This window comes from Pavona decussata, unplaced genomic scaffold (assembly GCF_977016875.1).
Source record: "Pavona decussata unplaced genomic scaffold, jaPavDecu1.1 SCAFFOLD_186, whole genome shotgun sequence".
Lineage (NCBI taxonomy): Eukaryota > Metazoa > Cnidaria > Anthozoa > Scleractinia > Agariciidae > Pavona > Pavona decussata.
This window is the reverse complement of record NW_028145595.1, coordinates 1,291,735-1,307,776: the sequence shown is the minus strand read 5'-3', so window position 1 is coordinate 1,307,776 and position 16,042 is coordinate 1,291,735. Positions and strand designations below refer to the sequence as shown.

The window sequence follows — 16,042 nt, the reverse complement described above, 5'->3', positions numbered from 1 at the left end:
CCAAAGTTAAGGAAAATTCCGCCCGACCGGAAGCGAATTTTGAACTCAACTGAACTGAAAATCGTTTTTCGCTTGTTCACGCGTAAGGAGGCCGTATTTGGAAAAACTAACTACAGCCCCTTTTGTTTCTTACTAAGGCCTACCTATGAGCAAAATATGAGCTAAATCGATTCTTTGACTTGAGCCACCAAAAGTTGATTTCGGTCGATATTTGTGGAAAGCCGCTCTTAATACTAGAAATAGGACAAGGTATACCAGTTTGGCATTTGACGATAAGTGAACGAAAAACTCGGGCTAATGCATGAGACATTGCCGAGAAAAGGAGATGTCCTATAATTCTTACTGACAAACTAATTTTAAGATACAACGTATTTCGTGTTTCAGTAACTTTTGTGCTCTTGTACCGGGGTAAGTCCGAATCGAACGCAGACTAAATTTTTCCCTTGATTGTAGATCAAAAAACAAAAACACTAATTCCGCGCTAATAATTGCCTGACACCCACTTTAAACATCGAATTCAGTACTCGCTTAGAATGCAATTCAGGCTCAGAAAAACCTGGAAAAATCATGGCACTCCCCAGTTAATCAGCCCACAGAAAATCAGTAATACACTTCACTATGATCTTGGTAAATGGCATAAAAACCGAACACAATGTGGATTTGATTCTTTCCTTCGCTTGAATTGGATCCGACGCCCTTAAAATTGGCCGGAGTGCCCTTGACTTCAGAACAGTTGGTTTTACGACCGATGCGTTTTCTTAATTCTCACGGCTTGAACAAGTAGAGTTGGACTCCGAGAATTGTAATGCAGTTTCAAACTTTTCAAATTCTTCCTGTGGTGCTGTTTGTCTATCTTCTCTAAATTTTGTCAAAATGACACCTGAGAATTGCTTTGCCAGTTTTGAATTTGTTTGTCTCCAGGGCAGACAAAGCGTTCAATACGTTTGGTAGTCATGCCCGGCTTAGATGTCCTGACATTCTTCTCAACGTCTTCCAAACTTCTTTGCGAAGATCTTTCATCAAAATACAGCAAAGGAACGGATTCACTGTGGACTCTATAAAGACCAGAGACAGTGTGAAGTTAAACGCAGTTTCCACGGCTGTGTTGCGACTGAGAATCGATGACAACCCTAGGACGCACATCAACGGCAGCGTACAGAGCAGAAACGCAAAATACACGAGGAACATGTTTTTGACTGACTTTTTGTAAGCCACCGAGTCTAACCTTTTTCGATTACTGCGATTTGCGGTTTTGCTTGAGGTCGGGTTGTCTTGGGTAGAGTTGTCCTGCGAACAAGTGGCTCTCAGATTTGAGACGGCAATGGACTGTTCTTGTATTTTATGGCGGTGCTTTCGGACGTTGCAAAATATCATGACATACGAGAAAAGGGTGATGATTAGAAACAGCGAGAAACCAGAAGCCGCTAGCAACAAGTACACTTGCAAGTTTAAGACCCATGCTATGTTCGAAAAGGCGGTTAAAATCCACGTGCAAACCAGGGCGATTTTGACTCTGAAAAGCGTCATAAGTTCGTTGTACCTGAGGTGCAAGAACAGCGCCAAAAAGCGGTCAAGGCTGATTAAGGTCATAGTCAAACATGACACACCAGCAAGTTGATTAGACACCAGCACGAACGAGATCCCAGCTACACAGTTAAGCTTGGTGTTCATGTACAAGCCGGTTATCTTGTGCAGGACGTACAAGGGTTGCGCTAGTAGCCCAACACCAAAGTCTGAAACAGCCAGGCCGAAAACGAAGTAAAACGTCGGTGAGCGGAGAGACGGCGTTCTCAAAATCGTCACCATGATCAGGGTGTTTGCAGCAAAAGCTAAGCATGAAAATACGGCATTTATCGCACAGTTCACGATGTAAACTGTATCCATGTCACCTATAGACTGTCCCCAGTATCTATCCAACAATGGGCAGGAAAATGGTGTACTGACATGCGTTTGGTTTTCTGTCGCATTTGACGCATTCATCTTAATCCCCCGAAAGCTTTGGAGCTAGAGTTTATCAACGGGGAGCTTCGGTTCATGTTTGATCGCCTTTTATGCAGCTGCTCCGTTTAGCAGACGGTTTTTAGTGGTTTATGTGCAAGAGTTATGACAGTTACTCAATTAGTGACTGTCAGCTACCTAAACAGCACTTTCAAAGGGCTCACGTTCCAAGTCCGCCACACTTAGTTAAGCACATCACTCCTTCCAAAATAAAGGTGCGGTTTTTGTAAAAGTTAGCATGCTACTTCGCTTAGACTAAAGGGAAGTGTCTTTGGTGAGGCTGGCCTGGATCGATATAGGATTCATGTTCTGCCGCCTTGACTTGGTAAAGAAAGCGTTTATGAAAACTAAATAGCGAACGGTGGTTCCTCTCCACTCAAAAATTTACTTGAAATTTTCTTGGTTTCAAAGGTAGCTGGTCGAAATTTAACAACTGTTTTGCGAAACCTTAGTTCCCAATACCGTACTTCTGTTGAAAAAAAAAAATTGGAAAAATAAACCCTTAAATATGAATCTCAAAAATTTTGACAAACACAGCACCACAGGAAAGTACTGCTCAGTAGCTTTCATTTGAGTGGTAACACTTTAGGATTTCGTTCACAGACTCAAACGTTAGAGCCACCTTGTACAGCATAATAAACAGCACCAGGAGAAAATATTATTCACCTAGTGCTCCATAACTTTCGTTTAAAAGTTTCATAATTTAGGATTTCATCACGCTCAAACTCTAATGAAAAACCTTTACTTTCTAGAGCAGGTGAAAACTAGCAAAATTTGGGAATTTCTTCGTTACATCTTGTCTAGATGTGAGAATGCAAGTCGACAAATTTCAAAATTTAAACCGGAACTATGTAAGGGGAATGGCAAGTCGAGCGTGCGAATTTTGTGTACCAACCAAATAATAAATAAATAAAAATGCCGAAATATATTTCAAGCCACGGAAAACTGGCGAAAATTGCAGTAAAAAGAACTCGATAACGATATGGACAATACGTAAGTGCCGGCCTAAAAATAGAGCAATATGGAAAAACATTATTGATCTTGCAGGTGAAGTCTCACTCGTAATGGAAAATGAAGAAAAAATGACAGGTGGTTTGGTAAGAAACAAGAGACCAATTCACAAAAACTGAGGAACTTTAAAGAAATGTAGAAAGGATGTGATCAAAGGCTCACCGAACGAAAGACAAATGAAGAAAAAACTGTATGGAGTCAAATAAAACATTTTCCTTTTTTGTCGCCTAAAGTGACATTAATAGTAGTTAATTTCGTCTGGAACGAAAAACATCATAAACAAATTTAAAGCAATTAGAAGTGAAGCTCGCTTGGAGCCATGAAAACCACAAAGTAATAAGATATATTCGAGTTCGCATGGCGAATGAGACAACATATTAACATGAAAATGCGAGCAATGAAGCGAATCTGAGTTTCAGTGCAAGCAATATAGCGAATTTGAGTTTATTTCGTAGTAAAGTGTGGGTCATTTGGTTTGAGACAACATATTATCATCACAACGCAAGCAATAGAGCGAATCTGAGCTTAAAACAAAATACTCTTTAAGTGCCCCTAACCCTTCAATTTGTTTTCTTTTGGTAGATTTCCATATCTTTCAAGAACTTATTTTCGAAAAGATTTTTGGGAAATATTGAATCCTTTTTTTTTACGAGCGCTAGAAGTGAAGGCAGTCTTGTCGATATTTTCACCTATCGTTCGCATTAGGCCCCCACTCGGCCAAATGTGTCCAAATATGGAGCGTGACGTAAGAAAAGGACATCGTGCAAAAATATCCGAAGATTCGCTGTAATGCTTCCATTGTAAACAGAGAAAATGGTTGGAAAATGTGTGGTTTTTGGATGCAGCAACTCTCGAAATGCAGAGAAAGGAATCAGCATGCATAAGATTTCTTCTTATAACGATCAGAGGCCTTTTCTTACGTCACAGCTAAGAAAGTGTCAAATATCGGACGCTTCTCATTGGCTCGTTCCTAATAAGCCAATGGTGAATGTAAAATAGGCAGCACACATTCTTTTGAAATAATTCTGGCTATTCTTATTGCGGTTCAGGACGGTGCCTACTAATACCGAATTATTTTTGCGCGGTTTATGACTATGGGGGAAAAGCAGATCTTAACAAGGGCTATTGAAATACAAAAAGAAAAATTGGGCGGTAACGACGCATTTTTTAGAGATAAATAAGCAACAATTATTCTGAAAAGCAGTAAAGTACAGAGCAATGTATGACGTTTTTTCCATATTGAAGCTTTATTATCTATGAAAAATGCATGGTTCCCCCCCAATTTTCTTTTTGGATACCAAAATCACTTGCTAATTTCTGCTTTCTCCACATAGTTTTAAACCGCGCAAAAATATTCCTGTGTTAGTAGGCACCACCCATAGGAAACCTGAGTATCTTAAGATGCGCAGAACGTATGCGCAGTAACAAAAGTAGGCACCGTCCTTATTAAGGAATGACTATTTCTTGAAAGAACACAAGTCTGCCTATTCCATTAAGCAAAAAAAAAAAAAGCTTTCCATAAGAACGCAGTTCCTTTATTCTGAGTGTACTGTAGTTCTTTCCAAAAACAGAATAGTCCAAATGAACCTGATGAATTTCTATTCCAGAAAAAAGCGCCCTAAGCATCGTCAAGTCTCGGCGCATGATCGGAAAATCCGAACTTTCAGCGTCGCCTCGTCCCAGTCCTCCAAAGGGGAGCTACTTAATACAACATTGCATGGAATATAAAACGGTGGCCACCGAAGTATTAAAGCAAAAAGCTACAGAAATAAGGTAGGATTGACCCCCGTCGATTTGCCATCAGGCCCCACTTGTTCAAAGAGCGAATAACTTTATTCAGCGGATAAAATATATAATTATTGGTTGGAGTACATTTTATCCGCTGGATAGCGCTTTATCTCTGTATTGGCCAGCATTATCCGCTCTTTGAACAACCGGGGCCTGGTGTGCTGATGTGGCGGCCTTATTGTACCGTTAACAAAGGTTTTGAAGAGAGTTAAACTTTAACTTTTCTACATATTTTCACGCGGAGTTCGTCCGGTTCCCGATGTGCCATCATCGTAAAACACAGAGTTTTGCGACGGCCATGTTGGAGGTACAAAACAATAAAAAGATATTTACATAAAAATTAGATTTATTTCCCAAAGGAAAATCATTTTCTTGTTTTGTACCTCCAAAATGGCGCCCGTGAAAACTCTGTACATTGGAGACGGACGAGAAGAGGCTAATTTCTCGACAGTTCGTTTTCAAGCAATACTACAGGAAAGTACATTAGGGTTTAGGTTAAATGAAACTTAGCGTGAAAATTTCAGACAGTTCGCACCAGATGGGAGCGTTCGAGAGTGAGAGAGTTTTAGCATACGAAAGTCGAAGAAACTACATGGATGTTAAAGGTACAACGACTCTCGTTCTTTAATTCTACGGTCTAGGTATTTATCTTAAAGAAACTACAGTTGTTCGTGAAAAGTTTCGCATGTAAATGTTTAAACTTGTGTGCGGCGAGACCAATGTTTTTGACAAGGTTTCTAGCGTCACGCCTATTGAATGAATTAACACTTTCCTTTGGCTTAAAAATTAACAACGCCCTAAAACGATACAAGAGCGATAACAGCAAAAGAAATTGGGTTCCATTTAGAGAGTTTTAGTTAAATTCTGATGTTTTTAACTGGTGTTTGGCAGAAGCATTGCAAAATTTTCACCAGTTTCTATTTTGCACGTGCAGAACGTGCACGTGCTTGTTTTTGGGTCAAATTCCTGCGCAATTTTGCGATTTATTTTTGCCGTCTTCTTTGGAGAGTAAAACTTTTGAGGAAAATGAAAACAAAAACAAACAAGCAAAAAACAACTTAACTAGCTGGGGACAAAAAAAGTTTTGTCGTTCTTCCATTTTACAGCTTAAAATGCCAATAATTAGCGGAGCTCTAAAGTAGAGCTCGTGCAAGGCGTTAAATTTGCACTAATAAGCCAATGGTAGCAAATTAACCTTTTTCGACCAAAACGTTCTGCCTCACGTTTTTCGCAACAACCGGCCAGGCTTTTAGAAAATTCCCGACCATTTTCCATACTCAAGGTTTCCGTGGATTGTCAATGGCTCATACCATTGATTTTGAATATGTTCCTAAAATTTCCGACAATCGCCGAGGAAATTATTGGGAATTTTCAGCAACCGTGACGACAACGTATAGGGGGTTTCCATCGCCGCCACGTTGGTGGACAAAACATAAGAAAATTTGTTCACAAAGTTTGCATAAAAATGGCAGGTAACTGCCAGAGGAGAAAAGTCTCATTGTTCCTGTCCACCAACATGGCCGCCATGACGTCACATGCAAACCATCAATACGAACGAAAATGAAATTTCCGTCCTCTGAACTACATCACCTCGCGATTATTGCAACGCGCTCAATTTGTAGCTTTCTGAACAGTACTGTAGCCAGGCGGTGTTGTAGTTCAGAAGAAGAAAGGAAATTTTAATTAAAATCAACTATCACATGACTTGTTCATTTTGTCGATGAATCTTTAAATTTGACCATTTCACGTTGTTATTTTGCACAGGACGGAAAAGAAATGTACCAAAATGTGTAATGCACGTGAAGAGCGTTGTTTTGTTCATTAAACTTTTTTTTCTGCAACCACAAGTTTTAGTGCCGCATTGCTGGGCGGAAAGTTGATGCCATGCAAAATGGATAAGTGGGCAATTTTCAGCGCAAGTTTTGCTCTGCCAGTGCGTTGCGAGTTTTTGATGCAGCTTCTTAAAGTTGCAACGTGCTGTTAACGCAGCATCAACCTTTCGCGCAACAAAATTGTTGCGTTCAAAATCATCGTTACCAATTGCTACGTGTAATTTTCAAAATTGACGCGGTTTTGCACTAGGAATCGTCGTTAGTAATCGCTTCGTATAATACAAGTTTAGAAACGTGACGTCATCAATATCTCCTCTTTACAGCGTTCTCAGATACATTTTTTTAGAGAGATCCCGGTTTTCACAGTCGTATATGTTCACTTTATATAGCATGAAGACTGAATATTGGACTCGCAATGGACTGCATGTGAAGAAGTAAAAAGGTAATTTATTACTTTATCTTCTATCTAAATATCACAGATATCTTTAACTTACAGCAAGCTTTTACAATGTGTAAAATGTTTTTTATAATGTGTTATACGTACGTAATGGTTACGTTAAAATTTCGTATGTGTTTTCTACTTTTAAACTGAGCCAGTGATACACGGATCAAAAAAATGTTACGATAGACCACGAACAGTCACTTATTACGCGGGATGCCCTGAAGGGGCATACCGTGTCTAAAAACGGGTCGATTTCTTTTTTTTTTTTTTTTCTTCCTCGTAGTCACAAATCGGTACATTAATTACGCGGGATGCCCTTAGGGGGCATACCGTGTCTAAAAACGGGTCGATTTCTTTTTTTTTTTTTTCTTCCTCGTAGCTACAAATCGGTACAGTAATTTATTCATTAAACTCTCCCCTCTCCTACTCGGGATGTATTGTTCTGATTGTCTTCAACAACAGCAGGCCAATCAAAATCCATTCTTGTCGCTTATATCGCGAGGGAGGGGACCCACTCACCCTTACCTGTGTGACGTCAATGCATCATTTGATATATTTATTAAAGACGGATTAAGTCGCGCCATATTGTTTTAACATGTTCTGGACTCAAGTGTGCCGTTTTCAAAGGGAAATTTCACCATTTTGAAGCGGTAAATCGAAAGAATAACTTCTAAGAAGCACCCGACACGTAAAACGGTGGAAATTGGTGAGTTCTTAGTGAAGGAATCGTGCTTTGTTTGACAGTCTTAGGCCACGACGCGAGACAGAAAAGAGGTCATTGAGAACCTTACATTATCGTAATGGAATTTGACAAATTTCCGCTGATAGTCTGAGTCGCGTAACACACGGAAAACAACGTAACGCGATCGTCGTGACTCAAACTATTCCATTAGCAAGGATAGTTTTATCAATCGGCGAAGCATACAGTTGGAATAAATGAATCAGCCCCAGCATCACGCGTAATGCCAGTATAGCAGGCATCTTGTTTATTCATTAAACTCTCCCCTCTCCTACTCGGGATGTAATGTTCTGATTGTCTTCAACAACAGCAGGCCAATCAACATCCATTCTTGTCGCTTTAATCGCGAGGGAGGGGCCCCACTCAACCCTACCGGTGTGACGTCAACGCATCATTTGATATATTTATTAAGGACGGATTAAATTGTCGCGCCATATTGTTAACATGTTCTGGACTCAAGTGTGCCGTTTTCAAACGGAAATTTCACCATTTTGAAGCGGTGAATCGAAAGAATAACTTTTAAGAAGCACCCGACATTTAAAACGGTGGAAATCGGTGAGTTCCTGGCGAAGGAATCGTGCTTTGTTTGACAGTCTTAGACCACGACGCGAGACTAAAAAGAGGTCATTGAAAAGCTTACATTATCGTAATGGAATTTCACACATTTCCGGTAATAGTCTGAGTCGCGTAACACAAGGTAAATAACGTAAAGCGATCGTCGTGACTCAAACTATTCCATTAGCAAGGATAGTTTTATCAATCGGCGAAGCATACAGTTGGAATAAATGAATCAGCCCCAGCATCACGCGTAATGCCAGTATAGCAGGCATCTTGTTTACTTAAGGATAGTAAAGCAAGTGGACTATGCGAACGCGCGCGAAAATTGCCTCCCGCGAGGAATCACGACGCGCGTGGGGAAGCGAAAAAATGAGGCCATTTTCGCTTGCTCACTATTCCTAACAAAACTAAGGGATGACTCTTATTGTAATTTTGTGACTGTTTTTAAACAAAGTCGAGCAGTTTATCATGTCTTGTTGAATGTTCAGATAGAGCAATCAATATGTTGGACAGTATTTTAATGGAATTGAGCCAGGTTTTTTCCTTTAAAAATAATGTTCAACGTGTTGTTCCAACGGCAAAAGAAATTATTAAATTAACAATAAACAACTTGTCATGTCATAAACAACAAAGTCACAACAATGCTCAAGATTTACTGGCTAACAAATGTTTAACGATTTAGACTAGAACCGTGTATCAACATTGAAAGCTACAAAGTTACCAGCTAAAAACCAAAAGAAAAGTGATATATTCGGGCTCATTGTTGGATACGAGATGATTATAGCCAACTCGGCGCGTATCTATCATCTTGTATTCAACGTGAGCTCGTGGAATAATTGTTGATTATCACCTTCTGTTTGCGGATACAATCAGCTAAAGAAATGCTTGGGCAAAACATAGCACTCACAAAGACCTTAGAAAATCTATTATTTTTGAAGCCCGTCGATGTCAGCTATCCAACTTATTAAAGTTGCTACGCAACGAAACCCTTTGAAAAAACGAGCGGGCCTGGACAGTTTTGATTGGACAGCGCAGGCTACACAAGTGTACGTGTGCAATGCAATTTCTCTTGAGTTCAAATACTATGGTGTTGGTCTTACATTCTGAAAACACCAAACTTGTTGCCTTGTCCGCGGGAGAATGAGGAGAGGGCTGCTCGTAAGCTCAGTGCCAGGACCTGCAAAAGTAACGCGTCCAATGTGAGTCGAAAAAACATCAAGGGTCTGGAAACGAGTTTACGTCCGAATTGTGAACAAATTTCACCTGGCCGAAAAAATGGCAAAGCTTGAAAAGTTTGTTCATATACTTTTTAAAAAAGCTAGAACGAGCTACTCAGTAGCTTTTATTTGAATGGTAATACCGTTTAGGATTTCATCCAGGAATCACCGTGTACAACATAATAAACAGCAGCACAGCTAACAGCATTATCCACACACTCAATACAGTATGCTTGATCTAAAGACAGCGTTCATTCAGTTTCCTACCTTTCTGGTATCTTGAGGCAGAATAACACCATCATCCCATAGTCGAGCTGTTCCGTAGTAAGCGTATGATTCCTTCTCAAACCTAATCAACAACAGAAAACGCGTCGTTAAATACAGTTGAATCATAACAAATTGTTACCAAGCGAAGGCGTCTAATTAGATTAGGCGGTTATGTTATACATACACAAACACAGACTGGCTTTCATATACAACGAAACCTTATGAACTGAATAGAAACACGCTTTTTAGGGAGATGTGTTAATGTCTTTCGTTTTGCTATCGAGCAGAATTCGCTTCGTAGAACATGTGGTGTTGCGTTAAACAAAGCTTGAATCCCTTTTAGGATTATATTCAGCGTGATAAATTCAATCAACACTTGCAGGCTGAGATTGAATGTTTGTATTATTGAATTTTAATATGGAAGGTTCGAAAAGAGACGTGGGATCCACTTTCGATTAATCGAAATGACTCTTATTGTAAATGGAACGCTTCGGCCGCTTTCAATACTTACTTCTTCAACATTTTGTCCTTCAATGCCTTTTGTTTCTCTTCGTCAGCTTTATCATCTTCGATTTCATTCTAAATAGGATGGAAATATAACAAAAAGAAGTACTCTAATCACACATGACCCTTTCGACATCACTGAGTAAATGGCCAAGCTCGCTCGCTACAGGCCTCCCTGTAACCCAGCGGTTACATCCTTCGACCTCCGTGCTTAAAAACAATTTCCCAAGTTTTCCCCTGCTCGAAAAGCAATGAAAAAGGAAATTGGTGTCAAACGGTTAAGGCTCACATGCAGGACAGTACAAAGGGTACATTATACGTACCTCGCCACAACACACGTCTGCCATGTCCTCTACTGTATCCATGGCAACCCGGGCAGTAGGCCACGTGAACAGGAAACGAGGATCAAACGAGCGCCCACACTGAAAATAAAAGAGAAGAGAAAAATAACATTGATACAAAAAAATAGCTATTACGAAATACATCAGCGTGCACACACAGACCCCAACCAGTGAACAAATCGTAACTCAGTACAACATTCAATCGGTGCCAAGCGTGGAAAAAATGCAACACTGATAAACGTGGGGAAATATGTTGTTGGTGACAAACGCGGGAAACACGCAAATGGTGTTAACCCCTTAACGCCTTATATTAAAGTACAAATCTTGTCCCCATGCTTTTCTTATAAAAGTACTGGGGAGAAGTTATTAAAATATCAAGAAAATTCACCTTGGGTGATCACATCCTTAATTCTCGTGGGTTGAATAAGTATTGATATTACAAGGAGAAATTTGATGCTGATCACTCTTAGGGCTTAAAGAGTTCGGCGAGGTAAATTATGCAACCGGTCCTAAGCGCGGGAAAACGTGAAACCGATACCAAGCCCGGGAAAACATGCAACGGGTAGAAAACGCGCGAAAACAAGCCACCAATGCGAAATATGGGGAACATGCAATCAGTTCCAGATAAGGGAATGTGAATGCATGCAAACGGTGTCAGTCGCAGTAAAACATGCACCCGGTACCAAGTGCGGTAAAGCATGTCATTGCCGCAAAACAACATGTAGCCAGCGCAAAGCGCGGGAAAATAGGCAGCAATTAAGTACCAAGTGCAAACAAACGCAACGTGTACCAAGTGCATAACGCATGTTGCCAGTGTTGAGCGTGGGAAAACATGTAACCGGTACCAAGTGCGGCAAAGCATATCATGACATTGCTGCCAAACAAAAGGAAACATGTAGCCAGCATCAAGCGCGGGAAAACAAGCAACAATTAAGTACCAAGCGAATTAAACGCAACGTGTACTATGCGCGTAAGGCATATTACCGGTGCTGAGCGCGGGAAAACATGTAACCGGCGCCCAGCACATGAAAATTCCGGAACAACTGATAGACGTAACAATGAAGGTGTTGACTTACCATTGCGTAACTACTCGGTCCAAAGCTGCCTTTCATTATGACAGTAATCTTTGGAACCTACAGAAAGTAGCAAGTTGTCAACTTAGCTGATTTAAGCGGGTTTTTACAACAAGGGTACTGTGCAGGGGCGTTGGTATAGTGGTTAGCGAGTATTTACTTTAGATCTGAGTTTTCGTCTCCGCTTTTGCATTGTGTTCTAAAAAAAACTGAGAAACTTTGCTCTACATTACACGTCTCTATTCACCCAGTTGTATACGTGGGTGTCCTGTGAACAGCTTAGAAAGTGTTACAAAATGCTGGGGATAAGTTGACAATTACCCTGCAAAATTGCGCGGAATATCGCCTGATACTTAGCCGACGAGGCCGTAGGCCGAGTTAGTGTCCGTTGGGGACGTTCGACTGTACATGTGCTGATTTGAACATAAGAATATGGGGCCACATGCTCACCTGTGACATCACTTATTGTTCCATACCAAAGAAAGCCGACTTGGGGGGTGGGGGTTATATAGACCGCTTGGGCACTATCATCCCTTGTACCGCCACGAGATTTTGCTCAAATTCCTTGTAGTCCATTAAACGCCAAGTTTAATCACTGGTTTTATTTATGCAACTGGGAAACCCTTAGAAATAGCCCCCATTTTGAAAAGCTCTTATTTAAGGACGATGCCTACTAATACAGAAGTATTTTTGTGCGGTTTATGACTGTGCGGGGAAAACAGACCTTTGCAAGGGCTATTGGAATCCAAAAAGAAAATTGGGGGTAATCACGCATTTTTCAGAGATAATTAAGCAACAATATTTCTAAAAGGCGCCAAAATATAAAGAAATGTATGGTAGTTTTTTCCTAAATTGAAGCTTAATTGTCTCTGAAAAATGCATGGTTACCCCCAATTTTCTTTTGGGATACCAAGAGCACTTGCTAAGTTCTGCTTTCTCTGCATAGTTTTAAACCGCGCAAAAATATCCCTGTATTAGTGAGCACTACCCATAGGAAACCCGAGTATCTCGAGATGCGCAGAACGTATGCGCAGTAACAATAGTAGGCACCGTCCTTAATAGCATTTATCAGCATTTCAAGCTTCGTCTATCGTATTAATATTTTTGGGTCCTTCTCCTGTGTCAATTTTCCGCCAAATAGGTTTATTACATACCTGAGCGCAAGCTACCGCTGTCATCATCTTGGCTTGATCCTTAATCACGCATGCGCGCTCCTCCAATGATAAACCGGCCAGGGACTGGGGAGCAGTGTTTTGTAGGAACACTAGAGGGATATTCCGCTGACAACATAACTCCACAAAATGCGCGCCCTACACGGCAAAAACATTATTGGTTGATACACTATGTTGGAGTTCGATTATGTTTTCTGTAAGTAGTTTGTCAACGGGGCGAGTAGGATCGCTCACAAAAACGAAGAAACGACAACAAATTAATTGTAGGTTTTAAAAACCAAAACGCATCAAGCAAACGGCGTTTAGAAAATGAAAACGCACCAAGAGGAACTGTACGTTTTAGAAAAGAAAACGCATCAAGTTTTGCGTTTTAAAAGAGAAAGAGAGTTGACTGAATGTGCGTTTCAAAACATGACGACATATCAAGTAGCCGACTTTTGCGCTTTTAAAGCGAAAGCAAATCGAGTAGGCGTTATTAAAACGAAAAGCAAAAAGTATGCCTTTCAAAATTAAAGCGAACCGAGTTTGCGTTAAAAAACGACCAAGCATCGAGGTTGCGTTTAAAAAAACAAAAACGAACCAAGAATGATGCCTTTTAAGAACTCAAACACGTTAAGTATCCGTTATTTAAGCGAAAAGCTATCAAGGAGGCGGTGTTTTTCTTCAAACAAAAACGTTTTGCAAATGGAAACGGATTAGTGTGGGCAGATGGTAAAATGCATCAAGTATTCAAAGCGGTGAAATAAAAGGCCCCGTAGCATTAGGGAGCAGGGATGGTGCAGCGGTCAGAGCACTCTCCTCCCACCAATGTCACCCGGCTTCGATTCCCGGACTCGGCGTCATATGTGGGTTGAGTTTGTTGTTGGTTCTCGTCCTTGCTCCGAGAGGTTTTTCGCCAGGTACTACGGTTTTCCTCTCTCCTCAAAAACCAACATTTCCAGAGTCCAATATAATCTGGATTATTGTCACGAAGAACTTTATCATGAGTTTCTGGCTCGAGAGATTGCGCAAGCACTCCCCATGTTATTGACAATAAATAAATTACTTTACTTTATTTGCGCACGCGCACGCGCACCCGGGAGCCTGGGAGCGAGTTTTTTTCTGCAGAACAAGCGAAACACTGGGAATGAGGCAGGTTGCATCTGGTAACCGTGGCGAGTCTGGGGAAATTAAATATGTTAAATAAGACATTTCCTTTCAATTAACGCCGCCAATCTACTTGACTGATCAACAACATATAGATTGAAGTTGCAATAGCCTGCAGCTGTGTTGTCTACCATAGAGAGGTTTACCCTCATAATCAAAAACAAACGCGACAATGCTTGTATGTTTTGCAAAGAGTAGACGATGCGGGATTAATTTTCTCCGAAGTTTATTTCTGTGACTAGTTAGAGTTATATTTCAATGTATAGCATACACAAAAGATATTTCAAAACTGTCAAAAAGCAAAATGAACATGTTATTAAGAAACGGACTTAGAAGACGATCTACAAGTAATTTGCAAAAAGGCTATATGCTAACTTAACAAGTGCAGTATACCATTACACGACGAAGTGTTTCGTATTGAATATTTGCATAGGTTAGATGGATCACCGTTTCATGCATTTTCCAGTGAAGAAATGGAAATAAAATTAATGCATGACCGAAATTTGTAAGTTTTTAAGAGCGGCTTTCCACAAATATCGACCAATTGGTGGCACAAGTCAAAAAATCGATTTCGTTCATATTTTTCTCATAGGTAGTCCCTAGCGAGAAACAAACTGAGCTGTAGTTAGTTTTTCAAATTACCGCTTCCTTTCGAGTAAATATGCGAAAAGCGATTTTGTCTCAGTTGAGTTCAAAGTCCGCTTTCGGCGGGATGGAATTTTCCTTAACTTTTGACGGCTCGCGTATCAATCCGCAGACTGTTACTAACCTTCAAATGACATTTATTTCTTTATTAGGTCTTCTTCTTCTGTTTCACGGGAAAACATTTAAAACCTAAGTTACTTTTACGTCCCAAATAGGTTTAGAAGAACATGCTATAAATGCAAATTTTCAACAACCACATTTTAGCACTAAAACATTGCCAATTTTACCCATGGGCGATAACTTAGATTTCCCTATAACGACTTTCTATGGCTTCACTGTATACCTATTTATCATAATATCAAAACAAAGTTCTGGGTAAATGAAAATAAATGACCCGCTAGGCTTCAGATTTATCAGCATTTTCTTGAGATTTGGCGATCGAAGCGCAAAAAAGATGGCGTGACAGACTGTCACGGGTACAAATAGTTTTTCTTATTAGAAAAAAATGAAGCGGCATTTTTAAACGGAAGCATTTTTCATTCGCAGTAGAAAATTCTTTGGATCGAAAGTTCGGTAGCGTTACTGACCAACATATATGGCGGCTACTTTTTAATTATGGATGGAAATTCCAGAGTATCCGTTTGCTCTGATGCGGAGTCCAATTCGTCATTGTGGCTGAATATTATTGTGTTGCCAACATCTTTATGGCATCTATAGAAAAGGAGATCTTAAGGCAAAGCGTTAACAAACCACTAACGTGGAAAAGGTTCATTGACGATGTATTTTGCTTGTGGGATACAATACAAACAAAGAAGAAATAGAACATTTCATTGAGCAAGCAAATTCCTACCACCCTACCATAAAGTTTACCGCTGAAGTCTCACAATTACAAACAACATTCTTGGATACAACAGTCTATAAGGGAGAGAGATTCGAGAAAGAATCGATTCTCGACATGCGCACACATTACAAACCTACTGAAACATTTCAGTACACAAACTACAAACTACCACCCAGCAGGCGTCAAAAAAGGCTTCGTTAAAGGAGAAGCCCTTAAGCTGCTGAGGACAAACTCTTCTAAAGTAGTGTTTGAGGAAAACATTAAAAAAATTAAAACACGCCTGGCATCGAGAGGTTATCCTAGTAACCTGATGGACAAAATCCTCTTCGAAGTTAACTTCGCAGAGAGAAAGAACGCTCTTACACCACAGGGAGTCCACAAAAGTTGTGAAAAAGAATTAAATTAATAAATTATTGACTTACTTTGTTCGTTTCTTGCGGTTTTCTATAGTGCTCATTTGCATAAAAT

At 40.2% G+C, this 16,042-nt stretch overlaps 1 protein-coding gene across 1 annotated transcript; it reads right to left on the bottom strand.

Annotated features, from left to right (window-relative positions):
* Positions 1-9,250: 9,250 nt before the first annotated feature.
* LOC146462612 (putative methylcrotonoyl-CoA carboxylase beta chain, mitochondrial) lies at positions 9,251-13,076 on the bottom strand. The gene is made up of 6 exons (XM_085085337.1): positions 12,925-13,076; positions 11,774-11,830; positions 10,680-10,778; positions 10,364-10,431; positions 9,853-9,934; positions 9,251-9,545 (listed from the first exon to the last, which is right to left on the bottom strand). The coding sequence occupies exons 1-6, from the start codon at positions 12,949-12,951 to the stop codon at positions 9,465-9,467; spliced, it is 414 nt and encodes a 137-aa protein (XP_084941463.1). The 5' UTR covers positions 12,952-13,076; the 3' UTR covers positions 9,251-9,464.
* Between the last annotated feature and the right edge of the window lie 2,966 nt (positions 13,077-16,042).

What these genes read in the sequence shown, in the direction of transcription:
- LOC146462612 (XM_085085337.1), bottom strand. Translation starts at nt 12,951, where the DNA reads ATGATGACAGCGGTAGCTTGCGCTCAG. An exon ending in CAGACGTGTGTTGTGGCGAG is followed by an intron (nt 10,432 to 10,679) that starts GTACGTATAATG and finishes CATCCTATTTAG; the next exon opens with AATGAAATCGAAGATGATAA. An exon ending in AAGGACAAAATGTTGAAGAA is followed by an intron (nt 9,935 to 10,363) that starts GTAAGTATTGAA and finishes GTTGTTGATTAG; the next exon opens with GTTTGAGAAGGAATCATACG.